This window comes from Ambystoma mexicanum, chromosome 4q, assembly GCF_040938575.1.
Source record: "Ambystoma mexicanum isolate Mex_15411 chromosome 4q, UKY_AmexF1_1, whole genome shotgun sequence".
Taxonomy (NCBI): Eukaryota; Metazoa; Chordata; class Amphibia; order Caudata; family Ambystomatidae; genus Ambystoma; species Ambystoma mexicanum.
This window is the reverse complement of record NC_090928.1, coordinates 680482545-680506034: the sequence shown is the minus strand read 5'-3', so window position 1 is coordinate 680506034 and position 23490 is coordinate 680482545. Positions and strand designations below refer to the sequence as shown.

The 23490-nt window shown below is 47.5% G+C and overlaps 1 protein-coding gene across 1 annotated transcript in view; it reads left to right on the top strand.

Annotated features, from left to right (window-relative positions):
* NAPB (NSF attachment protein beta) overlaps positions 1 to 23490 on the top strand; it is a 411568-nt gene that overhangs the window by 73102 nt on the left and 314976 nt on the right. The window contains exon 2 of the mRNA XM_069608266.1: positions 141 to 220. Within this exon, the coding sequence (XP_069464367.1) occupies positions 141 to 220 (80 nt within the window). The remainder of the gene's footprint in view (positions 1 to 140; positions 221 to 23490) is intronic.

Here is a 23490-nt window from a genome sequence, read left to right as displayed (position 1 = left end):
TATGTGCTTTCACAGAGAACCCAAAACTCTATCCTTTTAATCGCCATCTTGGTGTAAAGGGCATACATTTATCCTGTATGTTAACACTAAATTGTTTGCCTCATCCTCCTTTTTTTTGTTTTTTCTCTCACGTCTTATAGTGGGAACACAAAAGTTGAGGAGGCTTGTGAAATGTATGCCAGAGCGGCCAACATGTTCAAGATGGCAAAAAATTGGACTGGTAAGTGCTTGTGTGTTTCCTCTAATGTAAAGTGTAAGCCGCCCTTCCAGAAGTGTTGTCCTTTAAGTTTCCAATCTCAAAAGTGCTTGCTACAAGTCTAAAGCACAAGAGCATGTGTAACATTAAGTAGTCTTCCAATGTTAGTCTAGCATGCATGATTGAATTATCTAAGTGACGTGTAGCACTAATAAACCTCCTATGAATTAATGGACTTCCATTCTGAGATGGCTGCTAACATGCGTCATGCACCAAGAAACTGCCTTACTTGCTGACCCAATAGGCAACGATACTGAGTGTGTACCAAATAGCCTATATGTTAGTCGCAAAAAGTAACAAGTAGTTGTTGGAGCATATGGCCAAAGCTTCATTCTTTTTTTTAAGTCCATTTCTAAACCTGATCTACAATGAACATTTAAATCAGTTAATTTCTTTACATCTTTATTTGAAGCATCAGTCCAATTAAACTAAATGAACAGGAAAAAAACAAGCAGCAGATTCACGAAAGTACTTTGCATATACAAAGGCAGCGCTACTTTGTGATCATAGCACTGCATACGCCCTGCTTAAACCGAATTACAGCACGGGCATCCACGGTCAATAAACAAAAGTAGCAAAGGGGATTCCATTTTTGGGCTCCCCCCCCCCCCCCAAAACCGGTGCCCTGTTCCTGTCTTAGCGTGAGATCGGGTTGTGGGGGGCAAAGAAAAGGGCACCGGTTTTGGGACTGGTAAGCGGCACACTCTTCTGCGTCAGCCTACCAAGGTACGTTCCTGCTCTCTGCTATTCTCCTAACAAAATCCTCCTGCACCCCTTCATCTTTATGCTACCTATGCATCCTTGCACCCCGCTGCTACCCTTTTGCCATCTCCCATCTGGACCAAATTCTCCTTTTTCTCCTCCTTGTTTTCTGCAAGAACACCCGCTTTTCCTCAATTTCCTACAGCTCCCCTACTTGACTGTTACATTGTGCACCTTGATCACAAGACCAGAAACTGAAGTTTAACATGGTTTAATAGGGTTTCGTTGCAGTGTGGGACAAAATAAAAAAAACCTGGGAAGGATCAAATATCAACTAAATGGTCAGGACTAGCCAAATAGTCGGATCTGATTTAAGCTGAGGGTTAATTTAACAGTTCATGGTGTCTTTTCTTCAGCCAGGTGTTTCTTCCTGGATTGCTCTTTTAGCAAATCCTGTGGTATTCCCAAAAGGGACATCTCGCAGTTATTTTCTTAATCTGCAATGACTTTGTTTTTTACTTTTTTTTAAAATTTATTTTTTTTAATTATTTTTTTTCATACCATTTTATTGGGTTTTTATAAAAGATCATTACAATGAGTACAAGGACAGATCAACAATCACAGAGCATAGTAAAATGACATTGACTGTAGGTGGGGGGCATTAAGTGGGGGTGGGGGTAGGAGGGTCATATTGATGGAATAAGTGATCATGTCTGTGGGCCGGGGACCAAGGATGGGGAATCAGTGGGGAGGGTTGATTTGGAGCCATCTGGCTAGTAGAGGCCTTCTGGTGAGAGCTGGAAATTTGGCAGCATAGTCCATGAATGGGTCCCAGATGTTTAAGGGTCTGTTGAGAGAGTCAGATCGGATCGCCGTGATTTTCTCGGCGACCGCTATGTCCCAGCATTTCACCCACCAGAGTGCCACTGAGGGACCTTCCTTATCTTTCAACACCCGGGCCGTTGCGATTTTCGCTGCTAGGAGTAGGTGTGAGCAGTCGGGAGGTATGGCCTGAGAGTGGGAAAGCGCCATCGCCACTGTTTGCCAGTAGGATGATTCCGGGGTCCCAGGGATGGAGAGGCCAGAGATGTCCTTGATATGTTTGATTACCTCTCTCCAATACAGTTCAGCCTTCGGGCACGTCCATACCATGTGGAATAGTGAGCCTGGTGTTGCGCAACCGCGCCAGCATGTTCTGGGGATGTTCGGGTTGGTTTTGTTGTTTTGTGCGGGGGTTATATAGTACCCGTACCAGAGTTTGTAGCCCCCTTCCCTATTTGTGATACATTGCGAGCTTTTATGCAGCCTAGTCCAGATTTTTCCCCAGTTTTCAATATCGATTTCTTTGCCCAGGTGCTTCTCCTATTCAAGCATGTATCTTTCTCATATAGCTGGGTCTGTCCTATCTAGGAGTCGGTAGAGGGTCGAGGTTCTGCCTTTGCTGGTAGGGGTCGTGAGAGAGAGTTCCAATGCAGTTAGTTCTCTGGAGCATTTCTCTCTGGTTGCTCTGTGGGATAGCCAGTGTCGGATTTGGGCATACCGGAATCTTTCTCGTTCATTCAACCCGAATTTTGCTTTGCACCTTTCCAATGAGATGGGTGTACCTGCCTCTAGGAAGTCCCTGGTTATTTGCAATCCTCCCTCCCTCCATGGTTGGAAGTTCTGTGGGGACATGCCTGGGGAGAATTCTGGGTTGTTCCATATGGAGGTTATGGGGCCTAGAGAGCCACAAACGCCCCATTTTCGGGCTGCAGCTTTCCAGCAGCGGGCGGTAGTTCTAGTTGTTAGTAGGGGGCCAGTGGTAGCTTGGAGTTGGATGTTGGGTAGGTGTGGCAGTGCGGAGGGTGGGACCGGGCACCACGCTTCAAGATGCGTCCATTTCGGTGGGTCTGATTCTTGGACCCATGAGAATGCGTGGGATAGTTGCGCCGCTAGGGTATATCTGGCCAGGTCTGGGACTCCCAATCCGCCCTGTGCTATCCCCCTCAACATTATTTGTTTGCCGATGCTGGGTTTCTTCCCCCACCCCATATTTTCTTTTGTAGGGCTATTGGGGCCGGGCCGGGGATCTGCATTGATAGTGCTGTGCAGTGGTATAGCCATTTAGGGAGTAAATTCATTTTAATGGCGGTAATTCGCCCAAACCAGGAAATTTCCTGGGGTTTCCATCGTTTGAGATCCTTTTGGAGCTCTTTAATCAGTTGCGGGAAGTTGCTGGAGTACAGGCGTAGTGGGTCATTGGGGATCTGTACCCCGAGGTACGCGATTGGGCCCGTTGACCATGGGATCGGCATGAGGGGACTGAGGGAGGCTTTTTCTTGTTTAGATAGGTTGACTGTGAGTGCAGCAGATTTCTTGAGGTTCACCTTGAACCCTGATAGTGTCCCGAAATCTATCTCCTCCCACAGGGCGCCCCTAGATTTGATGCCGTTATTGAAACCTCGTCCGCATATAGCGCTATTTTGTATTCTCGATTACCCACGAGTATCCCCTTGATGGTAGGGTTTTGTCTGATTTTTGCTGCGAAGAGCTCAATGGAGAGAGCGAAGATTAGTGTTGATGGTGGACAACCCTGTCTGGTGCCCCTGAATATGTGAATTGTCTCTGACCTGATGCCAGTGACACGCAGCTGCGTGGTGGGAGACTGGTAGTTGGCCATTACCCATGTGATAAAATTTGGGCCGAAGCCGAAGTGACCGAGAACTGCCCGGATGTACCCCCAGTCAACCAGATCAAAGGCTTTGTGAGCGTCTAGGGGAAACGACCGCCATTCCCACCTTTAGTCTATGGGCGCTTTTGATGATATTTATCGTTCTCCTAATATTATCGTGGGTCGCTCTCCCTGGTATGAAGCCTGTTTGGTCTTGGTCAATCAGGGATGGCGGGATCGGGCCCAGCCTGCTAGCCAGCATTTTGGCGAAGATTTTGCCATCGTTGTTGAGGAGTGAGATTGGGTGGTAAGAGGCGGCCAGTTCGGGGTCTTTCCCAGGTTTGTGTAGCAAGACTGTGAGCGACTCTGCCATTGAGCCGGTGACTGACTTCGAGGATAGAAAGGAGTTGAATAGGGCTGCCAATTGGGGTGCGAGGATTCTGGCAAATTTTTTATAGAAGTTTGCTAACAGGCCGTCAGGGCCCGGGGCGGCGGTTTTGAGAGTTTTTATGGCTTCCATAACTTCTTCACTGGTGATGTGGGATTCTAAAGCTTCAAGCTGGGGTGTGTCATTAGACAGTGTTGCACGTAAGTAATCCGGCAGGTTGTCTAGTGTGGTGGGATTACCTGATATAATAGCTTTGTGGTGATTGAGTAGTTCTTCGATTTTTCTCTGCCTCGGAGTAATGCAATTTTCCGTCTTCCCCTTGTAGTTTCAGGATGTTGTTCCGGGTGCGGATCTTTCTCAGTTTTTGCGCTAGCACTTTGTTTTCCTTATTACTTTTACTGTAATACAATTGCCTTGTAAACGCTAAGGATTTGGCCGTGCGGTCGGCGCAATGCATTTCAAGTGCCGTTTTTGCTTTTCTCAGGGCTCTTTCTGTTTTTCTGGAGCTGTGTAATTTCAGTTAATTCCCTAGTTGTTTTACTTTTTCCTCCAGCCTGGTCAACACGATATTTGAGATGCTTCTCTGTTCTGCACCGGCACTGATCAACGTGCTCTGACAACTGCTTTCATGGCATCCCAGATAATGTTGAATAGTTTCTTCGGTTTCTGCTCTGATACATATATCTAATAACAGTGAGTGATTGATCTTCCAGTGTCTTTGAGGGGGGTGCTTTTGACCTGAGATAGCTAGATTAACTGAGACTGGGGCATGATCCGATATCCTACCTGTGTGGATTTCTGCGTTAACACAGGGGAATATGACTCCAGAGATTAGTATGAGGTCTATTCTTTTGAATCCTTTGTGGACGGAGGAGTAGTGGGTGTAGTCTCTCGCAGATGCATTGAATAATCTCCATGCATCGACAGATTCGGTTTCACTGAGCAGCTTGGCAATGGATAGAGCATGAGTAAAGTCTGCGTTTGTAACAGGTGGAGTCTTGTCCATTTGTGGATTTCGCATGCAGTTGAAGTCCCCGCCCATGATGAGGTGGCCTTCGCGGAATGCTGTGATGGTAGATGTTAGGTTTGCTATGAAATTAACTTGATATGTATTGGGGCCGTAGATCGAGATAATGGTGATCAGGAGTTCTTCGAAGAGGCCGTTTTAGGAGGAGGAAGCGCCCATCTGGGTCTCTTTATGGTGATCTTTGACAATGGGATTTTGTCGCTTAGGAGAATTGCTACTCCTCTTTTCTTTTGTCCCGTGGAGGCGAAGTATCTCCTTTTTATACCTGCTGAATCTCACCCAGCTTTCGTCGTCTTGCAGCAAGTGGGTTTCTTGGAGAAGTATGATGTCTCCCGATAGTTGGCCCAATCTGTGTTCCACTGATTTGCGTTTGCGTGGAGAGTTTAGGCTTTGGACATTCCAGGAGAGGATTATTGTATCATTGGCTGCTGACATTGGTTTTGTTTATCGTGATAGATGTGCCTCTGTCCATGATTTCCCCCCTCCCCCCCACCGGGTTTGAGAGTCTGATGGTGAAGGGTGATTGCTGCATTGAGCTCGTGGAGATATCGTTGTTACGAGGTGCTGCTGTCTTGAGTGTAAGGCCGATGTCCGGAGAGGCAGGTGCCCCCCCCCCTCTATAGCCTGGTTCCGATGAAACCCAATTATTCCCTCCCCCCTCCTCCCATGAACAAGAACAGGTAGGAGAACTGTCATCCTACTGCCACTGGGGAACTATTGGCACCTAAGCGCATGACAATGGCCAACTGGGCTGCTGATAAGGAGTGTGTTGGAGCTCGAACGTTGCTCCCGCACTGTCGGCGAAAATGCATGTGGTGTTCCTTGTGGGCTTCCTCCTTCTGAGGACATAGTTTCAAGCTTGTGTGGGTTAAGTAGAGTGTCTCAACTTGAACATGGTGGTCCACAAGGGATATGTGTCGGAGGCTTAAGAGCAGGGGCGTTGTAAGGTTGTTGGTGGTTGATCATCCTGGTTTGTTGTCTTTCTTGGGGGGACCTCGTGGTCTGCGTCGCCTTCCCGCTTTTGACCATTCTCCTATGGAGGGTTTGTCCTGCTGGGGGTGGATTGGTTCCTCGGAACCGGACTTGTCGCCCGTGCCTCCGAGGCCCATGAATTTCATTGCTTCTTTTGGTGAGCTGATTAGCTTCTGAGATCCATCCCATTTTGAATCTGACCGAGGCAGGAAATCCCCATTGGTATAGAGTTTGTTTTTCACGTACCCATTCGGTTAATGGTCTCATGGCTTTTCGCTTTTGCAGTGTGGAGGGGGCCAAGTCTTGATGTCGTCTTTTAGCTGGAAAAAGTGGACCCTGACAAGGACGTCTGGAGGGAGGTTGGACTCGCGTCTCTGGGATGTTCTATGTACACAGTCCAGCTGCAGGGGTGAGGTGTCCGGGAGGGTGATTATGAACCTGAGGAGTTCAGAGACATAGAGTTTTAATTCTGCGTCTGTGATTGAGGTAGGTATGCCTCGTAGGCGGATGTTATTCCTCCGAGAGCGATTTTCTGCATCTTCCTGCTTGGATTCTAGGAGGTTGCATCTCGCCTCCAGGGCTGTTATCCGGTCTCTGTCCAGTTCCACTTCAAATCTTTGGTCGCAGACCTCAGATGCCAGTTCGGACGTCCGGTATTCTATTTCGCCCACCCGTTTGTCCACGATTGTGATTTTTCTTTGTGACCTCTTCTGTGCTTTTGTATATTTCTTTAGTTAGAGCTGATAGGAGGTCTTGTATGTCGGTTTTGGTGACCATTTGGGAGGGATCTTGGAGAGAGGTGGGTGCCGCAATCGTGGGATTGTTGGAGTCTTCTGGGGGGGTCCCCCTTTTTAGATCCGTCGGTCGTTGAGATGGCCATCAGGGAGACATTGTCCGATTGTTTGGAAGCTTTGCTGCTTCTAGACCTGCTGATGTGGTAGGGCCTCTGTGGTGGAGGTATTCTCGGACAGGGTCTTTAGTGTCACCTTGCGAGAGCAGAGTTCGGGAGCCCCTGCTGAGTTCCAGCCCAGCCAGGTGGTAGATAAGGGGTGATTAGGACCGGCTGAGGCGATCCAGGAGTGATCGATCGGTGAGCTGGTCTGGGGCTCGAGGGGTGTGGGGCTGTAGAATATGGCGCAGGCGGATCCAACCACCCTTCCCCACTCCTCACCTCACAGGAACTGCTTTAGCGATGACGGCGGAGGGCGTTAAGGAGTCGGGGGCCCCGCGAGGATGATGCAGCAGTCCGGTGCGGTAGGCATTTGAAGTGTTGGGAGCTCTTCGTTCCGTACCCGCTGAGTCATGGGTATAATGCTGCAAAGACAGAGGCCCCCTTGTGCGACGGTCCTATGAGTGTCAGGGTGATGGACCGGAGCCTGGACACCATGTAGCCTCCCTCTGCCCGGGGCCCCCGGCGGGTTCCAGGACCCGCGCTCACGGGCGGGGGAGGGGGGCCGCCAGTGCTTTAGTCTTCATGCGGGAGGAAGGGTGAGAGGAGCATGGGGCTCCGAGTCTCAGCAGGTGAGGCCGGTCCAGGGACACCTCGAGGTCGATGGGTTTCCCCCGCCTTTGCAGCGGGATGTGTGCCGGTAACTGGGCTCGCTGCATTGAGACCGATGCAACTGATGCGTGGCGGGTGCTGCACAGGGGATCCTTAACTGCCGCCGCCAGGCACGGTCAGGAGGTGTATGATAGTAGGCCGACAGGGCAGGAGGGTGAGCTGGGAACATTAGGCGGCTTTAGTGGCATAAGCGCGCCTGCCCCTCCCCCCTATGTGGAAGCCTCCGTAGTTCGTAGCAGTGCCGCCAGCTTGGATCCGAGCGGGTCCCGGGAAGAAAAACGAGGCGAATTGCTAAAAATCGGCCTCGGAGCGAGGACCCGCTCGGGTGATAGGTGCGGCGGGGGGGGGGGTGGGGGTTCATGTACAATCTCTGTTAATGGCTTTCCATGTCGGGGTCTGGAAGCGGCAGAGATTGTGGTGGCGCCGCGTGCCATGCAGGAGCTCCTAGGAAGCCATACCAGTCACGGCGGCACCGAGCCATGCCCACTTTTTAACTCTTTATAGAGGTTCTCTACTCCTACATTCAATACACTTTCCTCCATACTCATGGGCGGTCATCCCCCTGGGGCCAGACCAGAGCCTTTTGTGCCTCAAAAACAACTTTCCCTTTAAATTTGTCATGCGCCAAAGTGTGCTTAGGTGAGTTTGCCCACGTGGACTAATCCACTGGCCTTGCCCTCCAGTCCATTTTATCGCTCAGGAAGCCGTGTGCCACTTTGGTGTGTTTTGTTGTTTTCTTTGATGCAGTTCGCTTCCCTAAGAATGTTTTTAGTTTGTGATCTCAACGCTCATTGCCATTACTCCTTTACTGTCATAAGGTCAGCTTATGCTTGTGATAACTGGGTTTAAAGCTTGCGCTTCCTGCACCAGGACAACAGCAGATGTGCTCCCCATCATAGGTTCAGTCATGGAGGAATCTTTTTGATGGTTCTCCCCGCGTCTCATGAAGGAATTTGTCTGGAACCAACATTGGCGGTATTCACTTGTCTGAGGTGAATCCACTGCCCATGCACCCACCCCACTGCTTCCTCCCCTGGGGACTCCTTCCCTGAGACCGTCATGTGAGGGGGGGGGGGGTTGTACGGATACTTCAAGACCAACTGTAGGTGGCCCTGAGCCCATGAAGTCTTGCACCAGCACCAGCGCTAGGGCTGAGGGCTCTGTGGGACCAAGTACCAACTTCATTCTAAGGGGGTAAGGAGTTACTGGTGATGTTGCCAAAGGTAACATTAGGACCTCACTGGTACACATCCAAGACTTTTCATCCCTGCTACTGGGACGACTCCTGAGGGTCTCTCAAAACCTGCTTCAAAGGACTCCATGTTGGTAAGCACGGGCCATCATGTCCCGACATTACATGATGAGGAACTTGCAAGATGGCCAAATAAAAGAAAATGTTACTCCAGGAACTCTGGCACATCCCAGAGAGGGAGCCCTCCTGCAAGATTGACGAGCCCTTAGCTAGACTGGATCCCCGCAATTAATATTTTGGAGCTCCAGCCAGCTCTTCCCTTGAAAGCTGGCTCTGAGATTTGCTTCTGAGACTCTCTGGTGCAACTTCCTCCAACAGTACCATTTGGGACCTTCACTCCTCGCTCTGCCTGGCAGTGCAGTGATTTCAGACCATCTTATTCTACATGCTCCTTCATGTCTACATCGTGGACTCCACAGCACAGGCAACTGTATTGCATCTATAAGATTGTCTTGGACTCATTTTCCTCCTCGGATACCAGTTGCAGCTATGTGGATGCCTAAATTGATATCGGCTTCCACAGACTCGAAGACCAGTAGTTAGGAGGACAGGGTTTTCAAAAGATTTCAGGCTTTAATGAGGTCTAAATCAATGGTTGACTATTTACTGGATATTTGTAAGGCGCCTATACAACAAATGGTGTTTCAAGGCGCCACAAGGCAAAAACGGGCGTTTGAGGGGTGGTGAGGGTAGGGGGTGGTGTGGGTAGGGGGGGACAAGGGAGAAACATAACAAAAAGCGGTCCTACTAGGCCTTGTGACATTCGGATCGTGCAAGTGCAGTAACAAGAAGTGTGAGTTTGGGAAGGGAAATGAAGGGCAAGGTGTGCAAGAGCAAATGGAGGGTGGTGGAGGAGGCGGGGGGAGGAAGGCCACGGGGCTGGGCAAGTGCTGAGGGGAGGCCAGGAGGGCAAGTGAGTGCATGGTGTGCAGGGGGAGAGGGTCTACATGCTAGGTGCGAGGAGGGGGGCTGGGCTGGGCTGGACTGGGTTGGGGAGGCAAGGTGGCCTGTCAAACTCGGAGGAAGCAAAGCAGCCAGTCACTGAGGCAGACAGGGGGTGTTGGCAGAGGAGGGGGAGAGGGAAGGAAGCGGAGAAAAGGAGGGTCTTGATGAGCTTTCGGAACTTGAGGCGGTCCAGCTCAAGCCTGAGGGGCAGGGAGACTATTCCAGAGGGACGCTCCTACGGAGGAAAGGGATTCACCCCCCCCCCCCACTCAATGCTTAGAAAAGTGTCTGATCTGCAGAGAGTTGGAGCTAGACGACCGAAGGGCTCTAGCAGGGAGAAAAAGGGTAAGGGTGCACTGTTATATTACACTGGGGAAGTGAATGTAAGGTGTTCCTGCTGTGTAGCGAGTGATATGTGGTAAACCCTTATGCCACTAAAGATAAATTGAGCTAAACCACTCGCACTTCGCGCACGGCCTATACTTTTGTACAATGCCCTTTAGAAAATTGTCCATGAAATTGGTGTCCCAAAGTCTTGCAAGTTTGCTCATGCAGTTTATTTCCTGGTGGTTTAATTGCACAAAAACTGCCAACATGTGTTTCGACAAGATGTCTTTCTCAAGGCTGTGCGTCATTGTTATAGCAAACCAGCTGTACAGTAATAGATACAATGTTAATATTCGTTTCACATTAAACATTTTGCACAGATCAATACGGCGTAAAAGTTAACAAAAGATAGCTAGTACTTAGTTTAGAGCATAACATAAAATGAAAAAAGTTCAAAAGGTTTGTATATACCGCAGAAGGTCAGGGTCCCGGAAAGAGGAAAGAAACAGAAGTATTGGAAAGGTTATTCATCATCCAGTTATCGGGCCGTGTTGGGCATTGTGATATTGTTATTGGTAAAGTGAGAACTATAACTACCCTAGTCCCTTACAAGGCACATGCGTTGTCAGTCATCTAAGGTAGTGTTTCTCATGTGAGGTGTTGTCACTTATGTGCCATTGTTGAGTTGTGCCTCCACCAATTCCATTATGATTTACATTTAGGAATGATTAGCATCTAACCATATTGTGTACTTCTCTGCACCAGTGCCACTAAACCGGTCAAAATTGAAAGTGATGCTAACAAATCTAAACCGGTTGAGGGCTCACCCAATGGTTTCATTTTGGAATGTCCGGTAAACCAAGTGGACAGAAAATAAAATATATTTTGACATCAGAATTTTGTATTGCAATGCTACTAGCTGTTTGTAAGTAGCCAGATTGCCTATAATAGGCAAAATATAAAATAAGTTTATCCTACCTTAGTAAGTTGTCCTCATTAGCCTGTAATAATAGCAAGTGTAAACCATTCTACCCGTCTCCCTCGTTGGTATCTGCAAAAAGTGCATTGCATAAGTCACCCTCCATTATTAGAATGGAATCCAAATATCATTATAGTTGGTGGTAAGCCCCCTCTGTTTACTTACTAAGATATCAGCAGAGGTGTCCTGTAAGGAAAATCCTCGAATGTGCTCCGCGTGTCAGCCTCACGCAGGAGCCATCTGTGGTGGTGGTGGTGGTGGTGGTGGTGGTGGTGGTGGTGTTATTGTTATTATTGTGGTCTCGGTTAGTGCACACGAGCATGATGTCATCACGTCTCTGCGCGCGAAGCTCCATGGGAAATGTGGTACCAATTGGGAACCAGTCTATGGGAAATACAATTGTCCAACAATAATGCGAGGCATACTTATTATTTCTAAATAAATCATTCTGGTATTCAAATCTGAGGTTGTGTTCTAATAATGGAAATTGACTTCTGCAATACACGTTTTGCAGATTCCAACGAGGGAGACTTGTAGAATGGTTTACATTGTGCTGCTTTAGCAGGGAGCTATTTAGGAAGGGAGAGTTGGATGTAGTGGGGAACCAGGCCCCAGAAAGCCTTGTGGATGATGCAAAGGGTCTTGAACTTGATCCTAGCACCAACCAGGAGCCAGTAGAGGGATTTTAGGGCTGGAGCGATGTGGTTCTTGGGCTTGAGGCCAAGGATAAGTCTTGCAGTCCTATTCTTGATTAGTTGAAGGTGGGCAATGGGAGGATTAATGAAGATTGATGAAGAGCCTGTTGCAATAGTCCAGCCTAGAGAGGAACAGAGTTCTGGAGACATTGAGTTTCTGGGGGAAGGTGAGGACAGGAAGAATGACTCTGAGGCGGTTTAGCTGATGGTGGGCCTTCCTGGCAAGGTCCGCAAAGTGAGGAGAGAGGGGAGTCAAAGATGACACCAAGGTCTGTTTTTTTCTCACGAGAGGATGAGGGGAGGGGGACCCGTAGAGGGCGGCCAGAGGGAAGGAGGGAGCTGGGGTACCAATGAGAAGGATCTCGGGCTTGCTGGAATTAAGACGGAGATCATTGGCAGCACACCATGCCTGAATAGCAGTCAGTCAGGGATGAGAGTGGAGGAAGAGGAGGAAGTAGATCGAAGCTTGAAGAAGAGTTGCATGTCGTCTGCATAACACTGCAAGTGAGGAGAGAAGGAGAAGATGAGATCGGCCAGAGGGGCACGGTGGATGTTGAAGAGCCATGGCGAGAGGATAGATGCAGGTGGAGCATGTAATGGGGGAGAGAAAAGGGCCTAGTTGAACTTGAGAAGGTCGGTCGGAGAGGAACGAGGTCAGCCAGTCCAGTGCGAGGCCCATGATGCCTCTGGCTGCTCTGAAGCCAGACTGGTGGTCATGGAGACAACCAATAGATTCAATGTGTTGGATTAGTTGGGAGATGGCCAGCTTCTCCAGGAGTTTGCCCAGGAAGGGGGTAATGGAGATAGGGTGGTAGTTAGCTGGGTAGGAAGGATCAGCAGAGGGCTTTTTGAGGAGCGGATGCACAAGGGAGTGCTTAAGGGGTAGCGGGAAGGAGCCAGAGGTGAAGGAATGATTACAGAAATCAGCCCAGGATGGTGCAAGCAAGAGGCAATGTTGTCCTTGGTAGTTCTGGAGGAGCAGGGGGGGCACCTATTTGGAGGAGACCTTCATAGAGAGGACTTGCCTAGAGAACTCATGCGATGGTATGGTCGAGAAATAGGAGAGTAAAGGGGAAGTGGAGGAAGGCCAAGGGAGGACTGAGGGCTGGAGAGGGAGGGTAGTAGGATGCCTCGGGTCCCTCCAGCTATGACTCCGGCCCAACTCACAACTACAATGGGGGCCCAGCACTCCTTAAGCCTGGGAGCCAGCTCTTGTTGCGCCATGTCAGCCAAGCTACTAGAGTCATATGGCCATATGGCTTCATTTCAGGTAGGCCAATGCTCATACGCTTCTAGCAATCTCCAACCAAAGGTTGTGGAGAGGTCAGCGACTTCCAGGCAGATTTTCGACTGGAGAGGGAACAGGGTTTTAAGAGGTCTCGCTGAGGCCAAGCTCGGTGCTCAGGATTTACTGGAGTCTTCAGTCAATCACACAGATCTCTAGTAGGGCTATGTCATTGAGCACCAACATGTGCACGGTTGCTTGGCTGCACACCACCATATTTCCTCGGGAGGTACAAAAAAAAAAATATTGGAGTTGCTATTCGATGGTCTGGACATATTCCACCAGTGTACTGAGGTCAACAAGAGGAAGACCTCCACTGAAACCGCCAAATCGATGGCAGTGTTAGCCAAACCCTGACACAAATCCTTTCATCGTCCATCCTACTCAAGAGATGCCAGACAGAGGTTGTTGGTGTTGGGGGGGTGGGGGGGGGGGGATTTCGTGACTACCAAGACAGGAAGGCCAGAAATCCACACAGATCGCTCAGCACTCACCGACTAAAGCAGACAAATGCCCCCTTTTTTTTCCAGTTCCTCCACCTACTCAGCCTCTTCGGAATCTAAGAAACAACGATGGGATGAACAAACGCCATTCTGCTGCAGGCTCCCTCAGCTTGTGGATTGCTGGTGGGTCATCTCTCAGGAACTAGGGATTATTTCTATTGTTTCAAAAGGCCTTTCTGTTCCTCCTCTTTATGCACCCCCTCTCATCCATATGGGTTCTACTCCGCTTCTGTGGAATGTCAACAAACCTCTGGCAATAGAAGCTAAAGAGCCTGTTTTCCCTGTTGAGATGGGCCTGGGCATCTATTCACTGTGCCTGGAAAGAACCAGACTGGCCTGCCAGTGATTCTAGCTACCTACCATCCTGCTGATCACACCAGTTTAGATCTTGGGATCATAAAGGACAACTAGTTTTGTGCAGTGGGCCTCAAGTATGCATATCTGCTTATTCCCATTTTGGTGCCCCACCAGAGGCTCTTCTTGTTTTCCATCAGCAGGAGGCAAATCAACACAGAGCATTCCCTTTTTAACCTAATTTGTTAGCCAAGCTTAAAAGGCAGCTTACTTCATTCCAGAGGGCACATCTACCCTCTTTTGGATGACTGGTTGGTCTGGGCCCATCAGCTCCTCAAGCAGCTTCTTCAGCCCAGTTACTGGTGAGCACTATTTTCAGTTTGGGATTTCCCATCAACTTTCAGAAGTCCACTCTTGCTCCATGTTAGCAACTGACTGTTCTTGAATTCATAAGGGACTTGCAGGCTGTGAGAATCTTTCCTTCACAGCAGAGGTTCAGACATCTTGTTAGCAGTAGGTCATTTCCAGAGGTGAGGTCCCCCCTCAGCCTGGTAGTTCTGAGCAGCTGACCTTGGAACATCTTGGTTTATCAGCAGACAACATTGTCATAATTCAGGAGGCCAGGAAGGTCTCCACTCTGTCCCATTTTTAAAAAAAGTAAGTGGACTAGATTCTATTATTCAGCCCCGGACAATGGCATCTATCCGTTGGTTTGCCTGCTTAATGCGATCCTCATTTGTTTCTCATCGCTGGCAGCATCTGGAATCTTTGATTCCTGTCGCACTTACCTAGCAGTTATCTGGTCTTATTGCAACACTCCGCACACATCTTTTGCCACTCCCAATCCGGTGGTGCATAGGCCGCTGGATGGCCTAACAAGGCTTGCCCGCCACTGCAACAGTCTCCCACTCGGGTTAAGAGATCTCGCACAGTTGGGGATTTTAATGTTCTCGCGGCATTGGCTCATTTTCATACCTGGTATTTCATTCTTCTGGTGGCTCACATTTGTGCAGTTAGTGAGATCCAGGTACTGTCTGCTTGTGAGCCTTATACTGTTTTTCACCAAGACAAGGTGATTCTAAGGATGTGTGCAGCTTTTTCACCTAAAGTACTTTCCTCGTTCCATATCAAAGAGGAAATAGTCTTGCCCATCTTTTCTTCAAATCCTCAATCACCTGCAGACTTTTCACTCGCGTGATGTCAGTAGAGCTTCTTTAATTCTGCCTACACAGACGTAAGCAGTTTAGTTCAGACACCTTTGTTACATTTGTAGTTCTGCATCCTGGCTTCTAGGCATCCAAGGCCACAATTGTCAGATTGCTGGTTTCAGGCATCAATCACTGCTACACCAGGCAAAAGCATATCCCCCAAACCCATCAAAGGGCATGTATACTCGCACCATCCAGGTTAAAGCCACAGCTGTCGCTTTCCAGCACAACGTTGTGGTCTTCACTGTCGTCATTCTGCAAGCATTACTTTATGGGTGCTCGGTAGTAGGAGCCGATGAGCAAATTAACAAGGGGGGTCCTGGGAGTCCCTCTGCCAGACATTAGTCCTGGTTACGAGAGACTTACCCAGAGTCTTTAGCTCACTATCTTTCACAGAGAAGAAATATCCCAAACATATCAGTCTTTGTCCTGCCCTGGGGCAGTCCAGCACCGAAATGCTAGGCAATTCTCCTCTGAACAAGAGTACCGACAGAAACCCCAGACATGTGTTTCGGTCTGGTTGGACCTCATCAGTAGGGTGGATCTGTGCCTCTCTAAGAGTAGTGAGCAAGGGGTCCACGTCTGGATTCCCCTAGTAACCTAGGGTGAGACCCAAAGTTACTTAAAAATGCAAATTAACAAGGGGGGTCCTGGGAGTCCCTCTGCCAGACATTAGTCCTGGTTATGGATGAGCAGCCAAGGATGGATGGGAAAGGCTAGTGGGGGAGGCGACGGCTTCAAGGACAAGTTCCAAACATAGACAACGGCAACACCCATTTCGACAATCCTTTGTTTACGACCTCTGAAAGCCCCATTGGGCCTCGGCCCTGCATAGTAGGGAGAGGGGGGGGGGTTCATATTCTAGTCTCCTTAAGAGAATGGATATTCCCCTTTACTCCCATCTATTTTGGGCTGCCATTCCCATATATCATGGAAAACACGCCTTTTAAATGTTGCCCTTCCTGTAATAGGAAGTTCCCATGGAAAGACTTGCACTGGGTGTGCAATCTTTGTCTCCCCAGGGATCACGCCAAGGGACCGTGCACGTTTTGCAAACTGTTCAGGTATAACGCTAAAGGACAGCAAGACCAAACTCTGGGTCTGCCATGCAGGCTGAGGCCGCCATGGACGTCGAGGGAGCCTCCAGCGACGGCTGCATTGACATCTTAAGTGACACTGAGGGCGATCAGGATCCATCGGATTCCTGCCTGCGAGCCCCCAAACCCAACAGGCAGACTGGCGGTTCTGCTACGGGAACGACACCTGGCGGCTCAAGCACTACCAAGTCACATCACACCAAGCCCACCCAACACGGGCGACGGTCGACCACACCGCCAACCAATTGACCAGGGGTCCTAACTTTCCCTGTTCTCTGGGCCATCGCGGTCGCGATCACCACACAACAGGCCCCCGAAACAGACAGTAAAGTTGGTTTCCAACACTGCGTCTAAACCTGTGAAGTCCTCAGGTGCCGACGACCGGGTGTTGAACGAAGCATGGACGGCCTTGAGAAAAAGCACAAAGGGCTACAAAATGAGCGAGTTAATTCAAAATCACGTTCCCGACACCCTAAGGCCCATATGTCGAAAAACCATAAGTCTTTGACGTCCCAGAATAAAAAGGTTCAGGTTAGTCAAGGATTACATTAGTAAAACCAAGGATTACACTACCCCTGAGGGCACGCTTTCAGGGGCTATGCACAATAAGAAAACCCCTGTCCCAGAGACTCCACCTACACCTGCTCCTCCTACACACTCTGTAGTCCCAAGCTCCTCACAGTGGACCACAGAGCAATTTGATAAAGTTATGAGGAGGATGTCCTGTTTTATTAATTTCTTTGATGACCACCCTGAGGTTCTTGGGGGCCGTCATAAAAACAGAAGAGGGTCTAGTCTTTCCGTCAAACAAGAGTACACAACATACTGCTGAAAATACCTCTGTATCTAGCCGGTGGCCAAATAACCATACGCAAACCAATGCGCTTGCTCGGGATGATGGCATCCTTCATTTACCAGGCTCTGCACGCACGGCTGCGCATGCATCCAAGGCTAGAGTGGTTAGCGAAAGTGGTCTCGGGCAAGCGGTCAGTGGGACGATCTAGTGGTTGTTTCGCTCACCCTGGTTCAAGCACTACATTGGTGGACAAAGGAGAACCTGTTAAAGGGAAAACCTTTTCAAATCCCTACAGTGCAAGCAGTTGTCACAACAGATGCATCACACACCGGGTGGGGAGCCCATTACCTTCACCACAAAGCGCATGGCCTGTGGACGGAAATCACATCCCAAAATTACATGAACTTTCAGGAACTGCAAGCCTTCCAAGTGCACCTGCCAAACAGTAAAAGTCCTCATGGACAGCACAACTGCTGTGTTTTACATAAACAAGCAGGGAGGCACACACTGTCTGTCTGGCACAAAATATTTGGAAGTGGGCACTCAAGCAGGGGATGTTCCTAACATCGCAACATGTTCCAGGGGAACTCCATTCTCTGGCAGACTCATTAAGCAGAGATCCCCTACCCAAAGAGCGTGAGTGGCAGCTCGGCAGGGATATCCTAAACGATATCTTCCCCCTATAGGGTTACCTCCCCCTTTTAAGACTTGTTCACCACAAGCCAAAACGCGCAATGCCCAGACTTTGCATCCAGGTTTCCTCAACACAGGTCCAGGGGGGGGGGGGGGGGAACACCCTGTGGATAAACTGATCAGGGAAATGTGCTACGCTTACCCCTTCGCCCCCCCCCCCCCCAACTCTGCTACAGAGCAGGATGGTGAACAAAATGCACCAGGATCAAGTGCCACTAATCCTAGTTGCTCCTATGTGGGCGTGACAACCTCATTCTATGGACTTGCCAGCTTGGCTCCTGAAATCATAGAATTTGGCCATTTAAAACTACCTCAAAGGTGTATGGCCATCCTCAAGGAGGCACGCAAACCGAACACCAGACACTGTTATTTTAACAAATGGAAAGGATTTGTAATATAGTGCCTGTCAACAAATATAAACCCAATAGAATGTTCTCCATTACATGCGCCACTTTAGACTTGGGGCTAGCATTTAACTCCATCAAGGTTCACTTAGCAGCTCTATCCTCGTACACCACTTCTCAAAGCAAGGTGTCCTGGTGTAAAATCCCTGTCATTAAGGCATTTATGGAGGGAGTAAAAAGACTCCACCCTCCCATTTCAAACCCACCTCCAGGGTGGGACCTAAATGTGGTGTTTGCAAAGCTCCTACGATCCCCTTTTTGAGCCTATGCACCAGTCCAGCCTTAAACACCTTGCATATAAAATGGCTTTTCTGGTGGCGATCACCTCCATAAGAAGAGTCGGTGAACTACAAGCTTTGTCAGTGCAAATCCCTTTCTTTGTTATCCACAAAGACAAGTTGGTACTAAGAACACACCCTAGGTTTTCATCTAAGTTCCATATCCACCAGTCCATCGAACTACCATCTTTCTTTCAAGACCTTCAAACTCGGCTGAGAAAAACTCCATACACTAGATGTGAGGAGAGTGGTCCTTTACTATGTAAACAAGACAAAAACCACTAAGGAAAACAGACCAACTGTTTGTCTCGCTATAGCACCTGGCAGGGAAGGTGACCATGTTTCAAACAAACTCCATCAAACTTTGCCTTTCACTCCACTCAAGAGCTCACTCTACCAGGGGTACAGGAGCTACCTTGGCCTTTATTGCAAACATCCCTTTGGATGCCATTTGTAAAGCGGCTACATGGAGCTCATCCATACTTACTCAGCACTACTGCATTGACAAACATTTTAAAGCAGATTCACAGGTGGGACAAGCGGTGCTAAAACATGTATTTGCTGCTGTATCTTTTCACAACCCACCAGCTTCTCCAGACAGTTTGCTAATTCTATGCATAGCATGTGATCGAAGTAGATTCCACAAGCCTCAGAAGGGATACATTACTGACCGTAATCGTATTTCTGATGCTTGTATCTGCTTAGATTCTCATGCACCCACCCTTCATTGCCTGTGGAGTAGAAGGTGCATGGATGTTTTTCTGGTTTCATCTGCTTTATTACACCTGTACTCGTGTTACATTTCATGCTACCTCATGTCACAAATGCCAAAATCTGAGGGTCCTCGCCATGTGAAGGACCATGGGTACAGTAGATGTCGCACTAGGGATAGTATTACTGGCACGCCCCGTCGACGTCCCTTTTCGAGTTTCGAAAACAAAAACTGTACTAATCTGCAGCTACCACTAGATGTCAGCCTATGCATAGAATTTGAATCGAAGCAGATGCAAGCATCAGAAATACGATTACGGTGAGTAATGCATCCCATATATATTTTTATTTATTACAGGGTCCACAATGGTGACCCTGTAGTTATGGTTAAGTTGTCTTTCCTATAGAAAGAGCAGTTTTTGGGTGGCTAGTAACTTTGGTGCCGTTCGACGAATCCACACGGAACTTTGCAAAAAACATATAGACAGACTCAGTTTTTTTTTTTAGTTGGAAAAACTTGTAAGGGGGAGGAGGGGGTCCAAAGCATTTGAAATCCGGATAGACATGAATGCTCAAACCGCTGGATGTATATGCACCAAACCCGCCTGAGGAGTCGAAGCCTGGTCCCGAAATCGTGCATTTGTAAATTTGGTGTTAATCCGTCTAGTAGAACTTTAAAAAAAAAAAAATTCAAATAGTAGGTAAAAGAAATTGTTGCAATGTCCAGTTACCCTCTTCCTGGTTCATTGTCGGCTTTGACCAATTGGGGAGCTGTATAATGTTTGTGGACATCGTACGTGGCTGCTGATTGGTCAGTTGAGAAATGTGAGGTGCTTCACATGTTTTGAAACCAACGCCATGTTGGATTCACGAACCTAGTTCGTACTATATGAACATCGCTGTAAAAACATATTAAAAAAAATAAACATTACACTTAATTCTTTTTATATACACAAACGCAAGGCACAACTACCCTTGGGTTTCTCAGTGTTTGTAAAAAGGAAAGGTCTTCAGATCTCTTAGTCTTGCTAGGGTCCAGTGGAGACTATTCCACAATTTGGCTGACAGTACCGCACTGGCTCTGCCATTGGCTCTCACCTGTTTAGAGGAATAAACCAGCATACGGTTACAGTAAGAGGAGCAGTGAGACCTTGAATACAGCCAAATAAAATGTTTAATATAAAGCAGGGAGGACCCATAGAGAGATTTGAGCCATGGTGATCAGTTTGAAGGAAATCCGATAGGTAACCAATGTAATCTCCGAAGAACAGGAGTGATATGCGCCTGCCCGTGTTGGTAATAATTCTGCCCAGGGAGTTCTGCAGAACATTTTTATGAATGGAGGACTGAGAGGATCCTGCATATCATACATTTCACTAATTTAGTCTAGATCCAACTTCAACTCTGGACAGAATGGAGAGATTGGTGCTCAAAAAGAGAGGGTCTAATTTGACAGAGCAGCATTACGTAGTAGTTGGAGTTTTTCAGGGTGTAACTAATTGGGGGTACCATGGGGAGGGTACAATTAAAAAGAATTCCCCAAGTTTTAACTTGGGTTTTTATTTTGATGGGGTATTCCCATGGTGTAAAATCTGTGTACGCAAAGAGTAACTTAGTAAGAGCATTGGCTGAAGCAACGAGCAATATTTCAGTCTTGCCTTGATTCAGCCAATTATGAGCCATCCACCTTTCGACACATGAAAGAATAGAGTAGAAATGTTCAATATTAGTTGCTGGGTCTTAGCACAAGCAAAGGCCAGCTGTGTGTCGTCAGCATTATTCTGGAATATTGCACCCAAGTTGACTAAGGGGTCTTGCAAGGGTTTCATGTAGATGTTTACCAAGATTGGAGATAAGCATGACCCCTGGTGGATTGCAAATTTCACTGGCTCTGATCCAGATGTATAAGGTCACACCTTCACGTGGGATGTATGCTGCAATAGGAATGACAAGAGCCATTTCATTGCTGCATCGGACCCCCCCCCCCCGCAACAACCTCCTGAAAGCGCCTACACAATATTGAATGGTCAACCTTGTCAAATGCATCACTAGCCCCACATGACCCTGCTCTATTCCATGTAGAAGGGAATCCTTAATGTTTAAGAGAGTAGTTTCCATGCCTCTACCAGGGTGAAAGCCAGATTGCCGATCCCCTAGAAGATGGAGAGATTCCAACAGATCTTGGAGTTGGAGTGATGCAGCATGAATGAAACCACTTCTTTGGTGCCTGGGGCAGAGATTGTGTCCATGGCCAGTGGCCAGATTGTCCCGGACATGGCTAAATGGCCACCAGGGACCGGCTATGTGGTAAAAGAAAATGTATCTGGACAAGCTTGAATGAGGATACACAATTCTGCTCCCGGCTACAGCCTGAAGGGCTGGATGGGTTTGCAGCAAACACCTAGTATGCAGGCTATGTGCAGTGTGCAATGGATAAGGAGGGTGGTTTTGTGGGGCTAGGGTCATGGTTGAGCCTCATTCCATACGCAAATTAACCATGACTTGCATCCCCAGCATGCGCTTCTGAAAATGACACATATGAGAATGCTCTGCAAATTCTTTTTGCTAAGGGAATATTCTAGTCCTTTCATACATGTTAAAAAAGGACTTATGATGTTGAAGCTTTGTATACAAGTTATTAATAAGACTTTTTTCAGTTCTAAAAACCATTGAAATTAAGTGGAAAAACATTGTTAAAGGAACATTATAGTTGCTAGGCAAAATCTAAAAACCAAATAAATTCAGCAGCTATGGTACGCTATGCAACCGTAACTCACACCACCAGCATGCACTGGTAAGACTCACACTCAATATATCACTGATGACATTGCATGTGACATCACTACTCTAACAATAAGTCTCTACAAGAGGTATTAATTGGTGTGTTGCTAGCAACATATGAAGAATGATCGGTAGGCCTCTTATGAACATCACAAAAGGCACTTATTGAAACCCAAGCGCTCTACTGAAGTTGTTAATACATAAACCTAGGCAATGGCTGCAGCATGACCGTAGAACTAGAGTATTCTCAGTTTACTGGCCAATCAGAATCTATCTATATAGATTATTTGTAGAGCAACAATGCATACCAATCTATGGCTACGATCAGAAAAGGAAACTAAGATTAGAGTCCATCATGTATACAAATTGTATTATTTGTCTGGTCCTGCTTATTGTTTCATGTATGTGCACCATGAGCTCAGGCCAAACCCTAAGGAAGGCAACTTTAAAACATAGCACGCGGTTAAGGTCTACATTTACAACACCTAGAGTATATGTATCTTGTTTCAAGTCACCTGCTTAAAATTCTTACTGTCACTGAATAAACGCAGCTTAACACAGTATGTGATGTCATCGATGATGCCATCTTTGTCCTGGGTGTTAGTCTTAGCAGTGCATGGCGCTGGCGTGAGTTACGGTTCAATTTCTTTTGGTTTTTGCATTTTGCCCTGCAACCATAATGTTGATTTAACAGTGTTTTTTTACAGATATGTATAGATTTGAATGTCCTTCATTATTATCCATTCGGCCATCTAGGCTACTGCAGGGAGTAGTGCAATGATGCAAAACCAGCACTGATCAGCTGAGTTTTCTTTTAGTGGGGGTGTCGCCACTGCTCAGCATGGGTGGCACAGATCAAGACTCGAATGCTCCTCATGGAAGCTATACATCGATTCAGTCAGGTTCTGTGACGTAATATTGACTTTTGGGAAACCTTTGCATTCAGTTCTATTCCTCTGTAGCATGCAGTTGTGAGGATTAGTCTGTTCCACAATGCATTTCTTGTTTTTATGTCTGAGTTGTCTTGTTTTATAATGTGACCTTTCTTCTCTGTGTGTGGCAAATGCTTTGGATTTATTTTGTGTTGAACAGCATATACCTGTACTGGTGTTCCTCTGATCTTACAGTGCACCCTTTTTGTGTAGTGTGTAGTGGTTGCAGAACGTTGTGCCTGTTGAATAGTGTAAAAGTCATGTTCGTTCTCTCCAACCTTCATACGCATGCATTACGTGTTGAGAGTTCTGTTTGCTCGACCCTTGAATCGTTTTGTAAATGTCACTGTTACTTCTCCACATCTTGCTAAGGTCAATCTACTTTTTTCAATCTGAAGAGTCCACAGAGTGGATGCATGAAACCGATTACCCAAGTAATCAAATGTGTCCAAATACTGCACAAATATATAAGATGTGATCAACATGGTTGCATAACCCTGGCTGGATTAACATGGTCTTTGTAAGATGTATAGTAAACCCCTGTTACTAAACATATAGTATTAAAATGATGTAATCATTGGAGGCCACATGGAATCTTTGAAATTAGAACAGCATAGTCCGCAAAAGAAGTAAGTAATTTGAAGGAGAGTCATTCCCCTTTTTATACACTGGCATAATTACCACTCCTTGCCAGCTACGGGGAACCACCCTTAGTGAATCAAGATCAGTAAAGAATTTCACCAAAAAAAGGTAC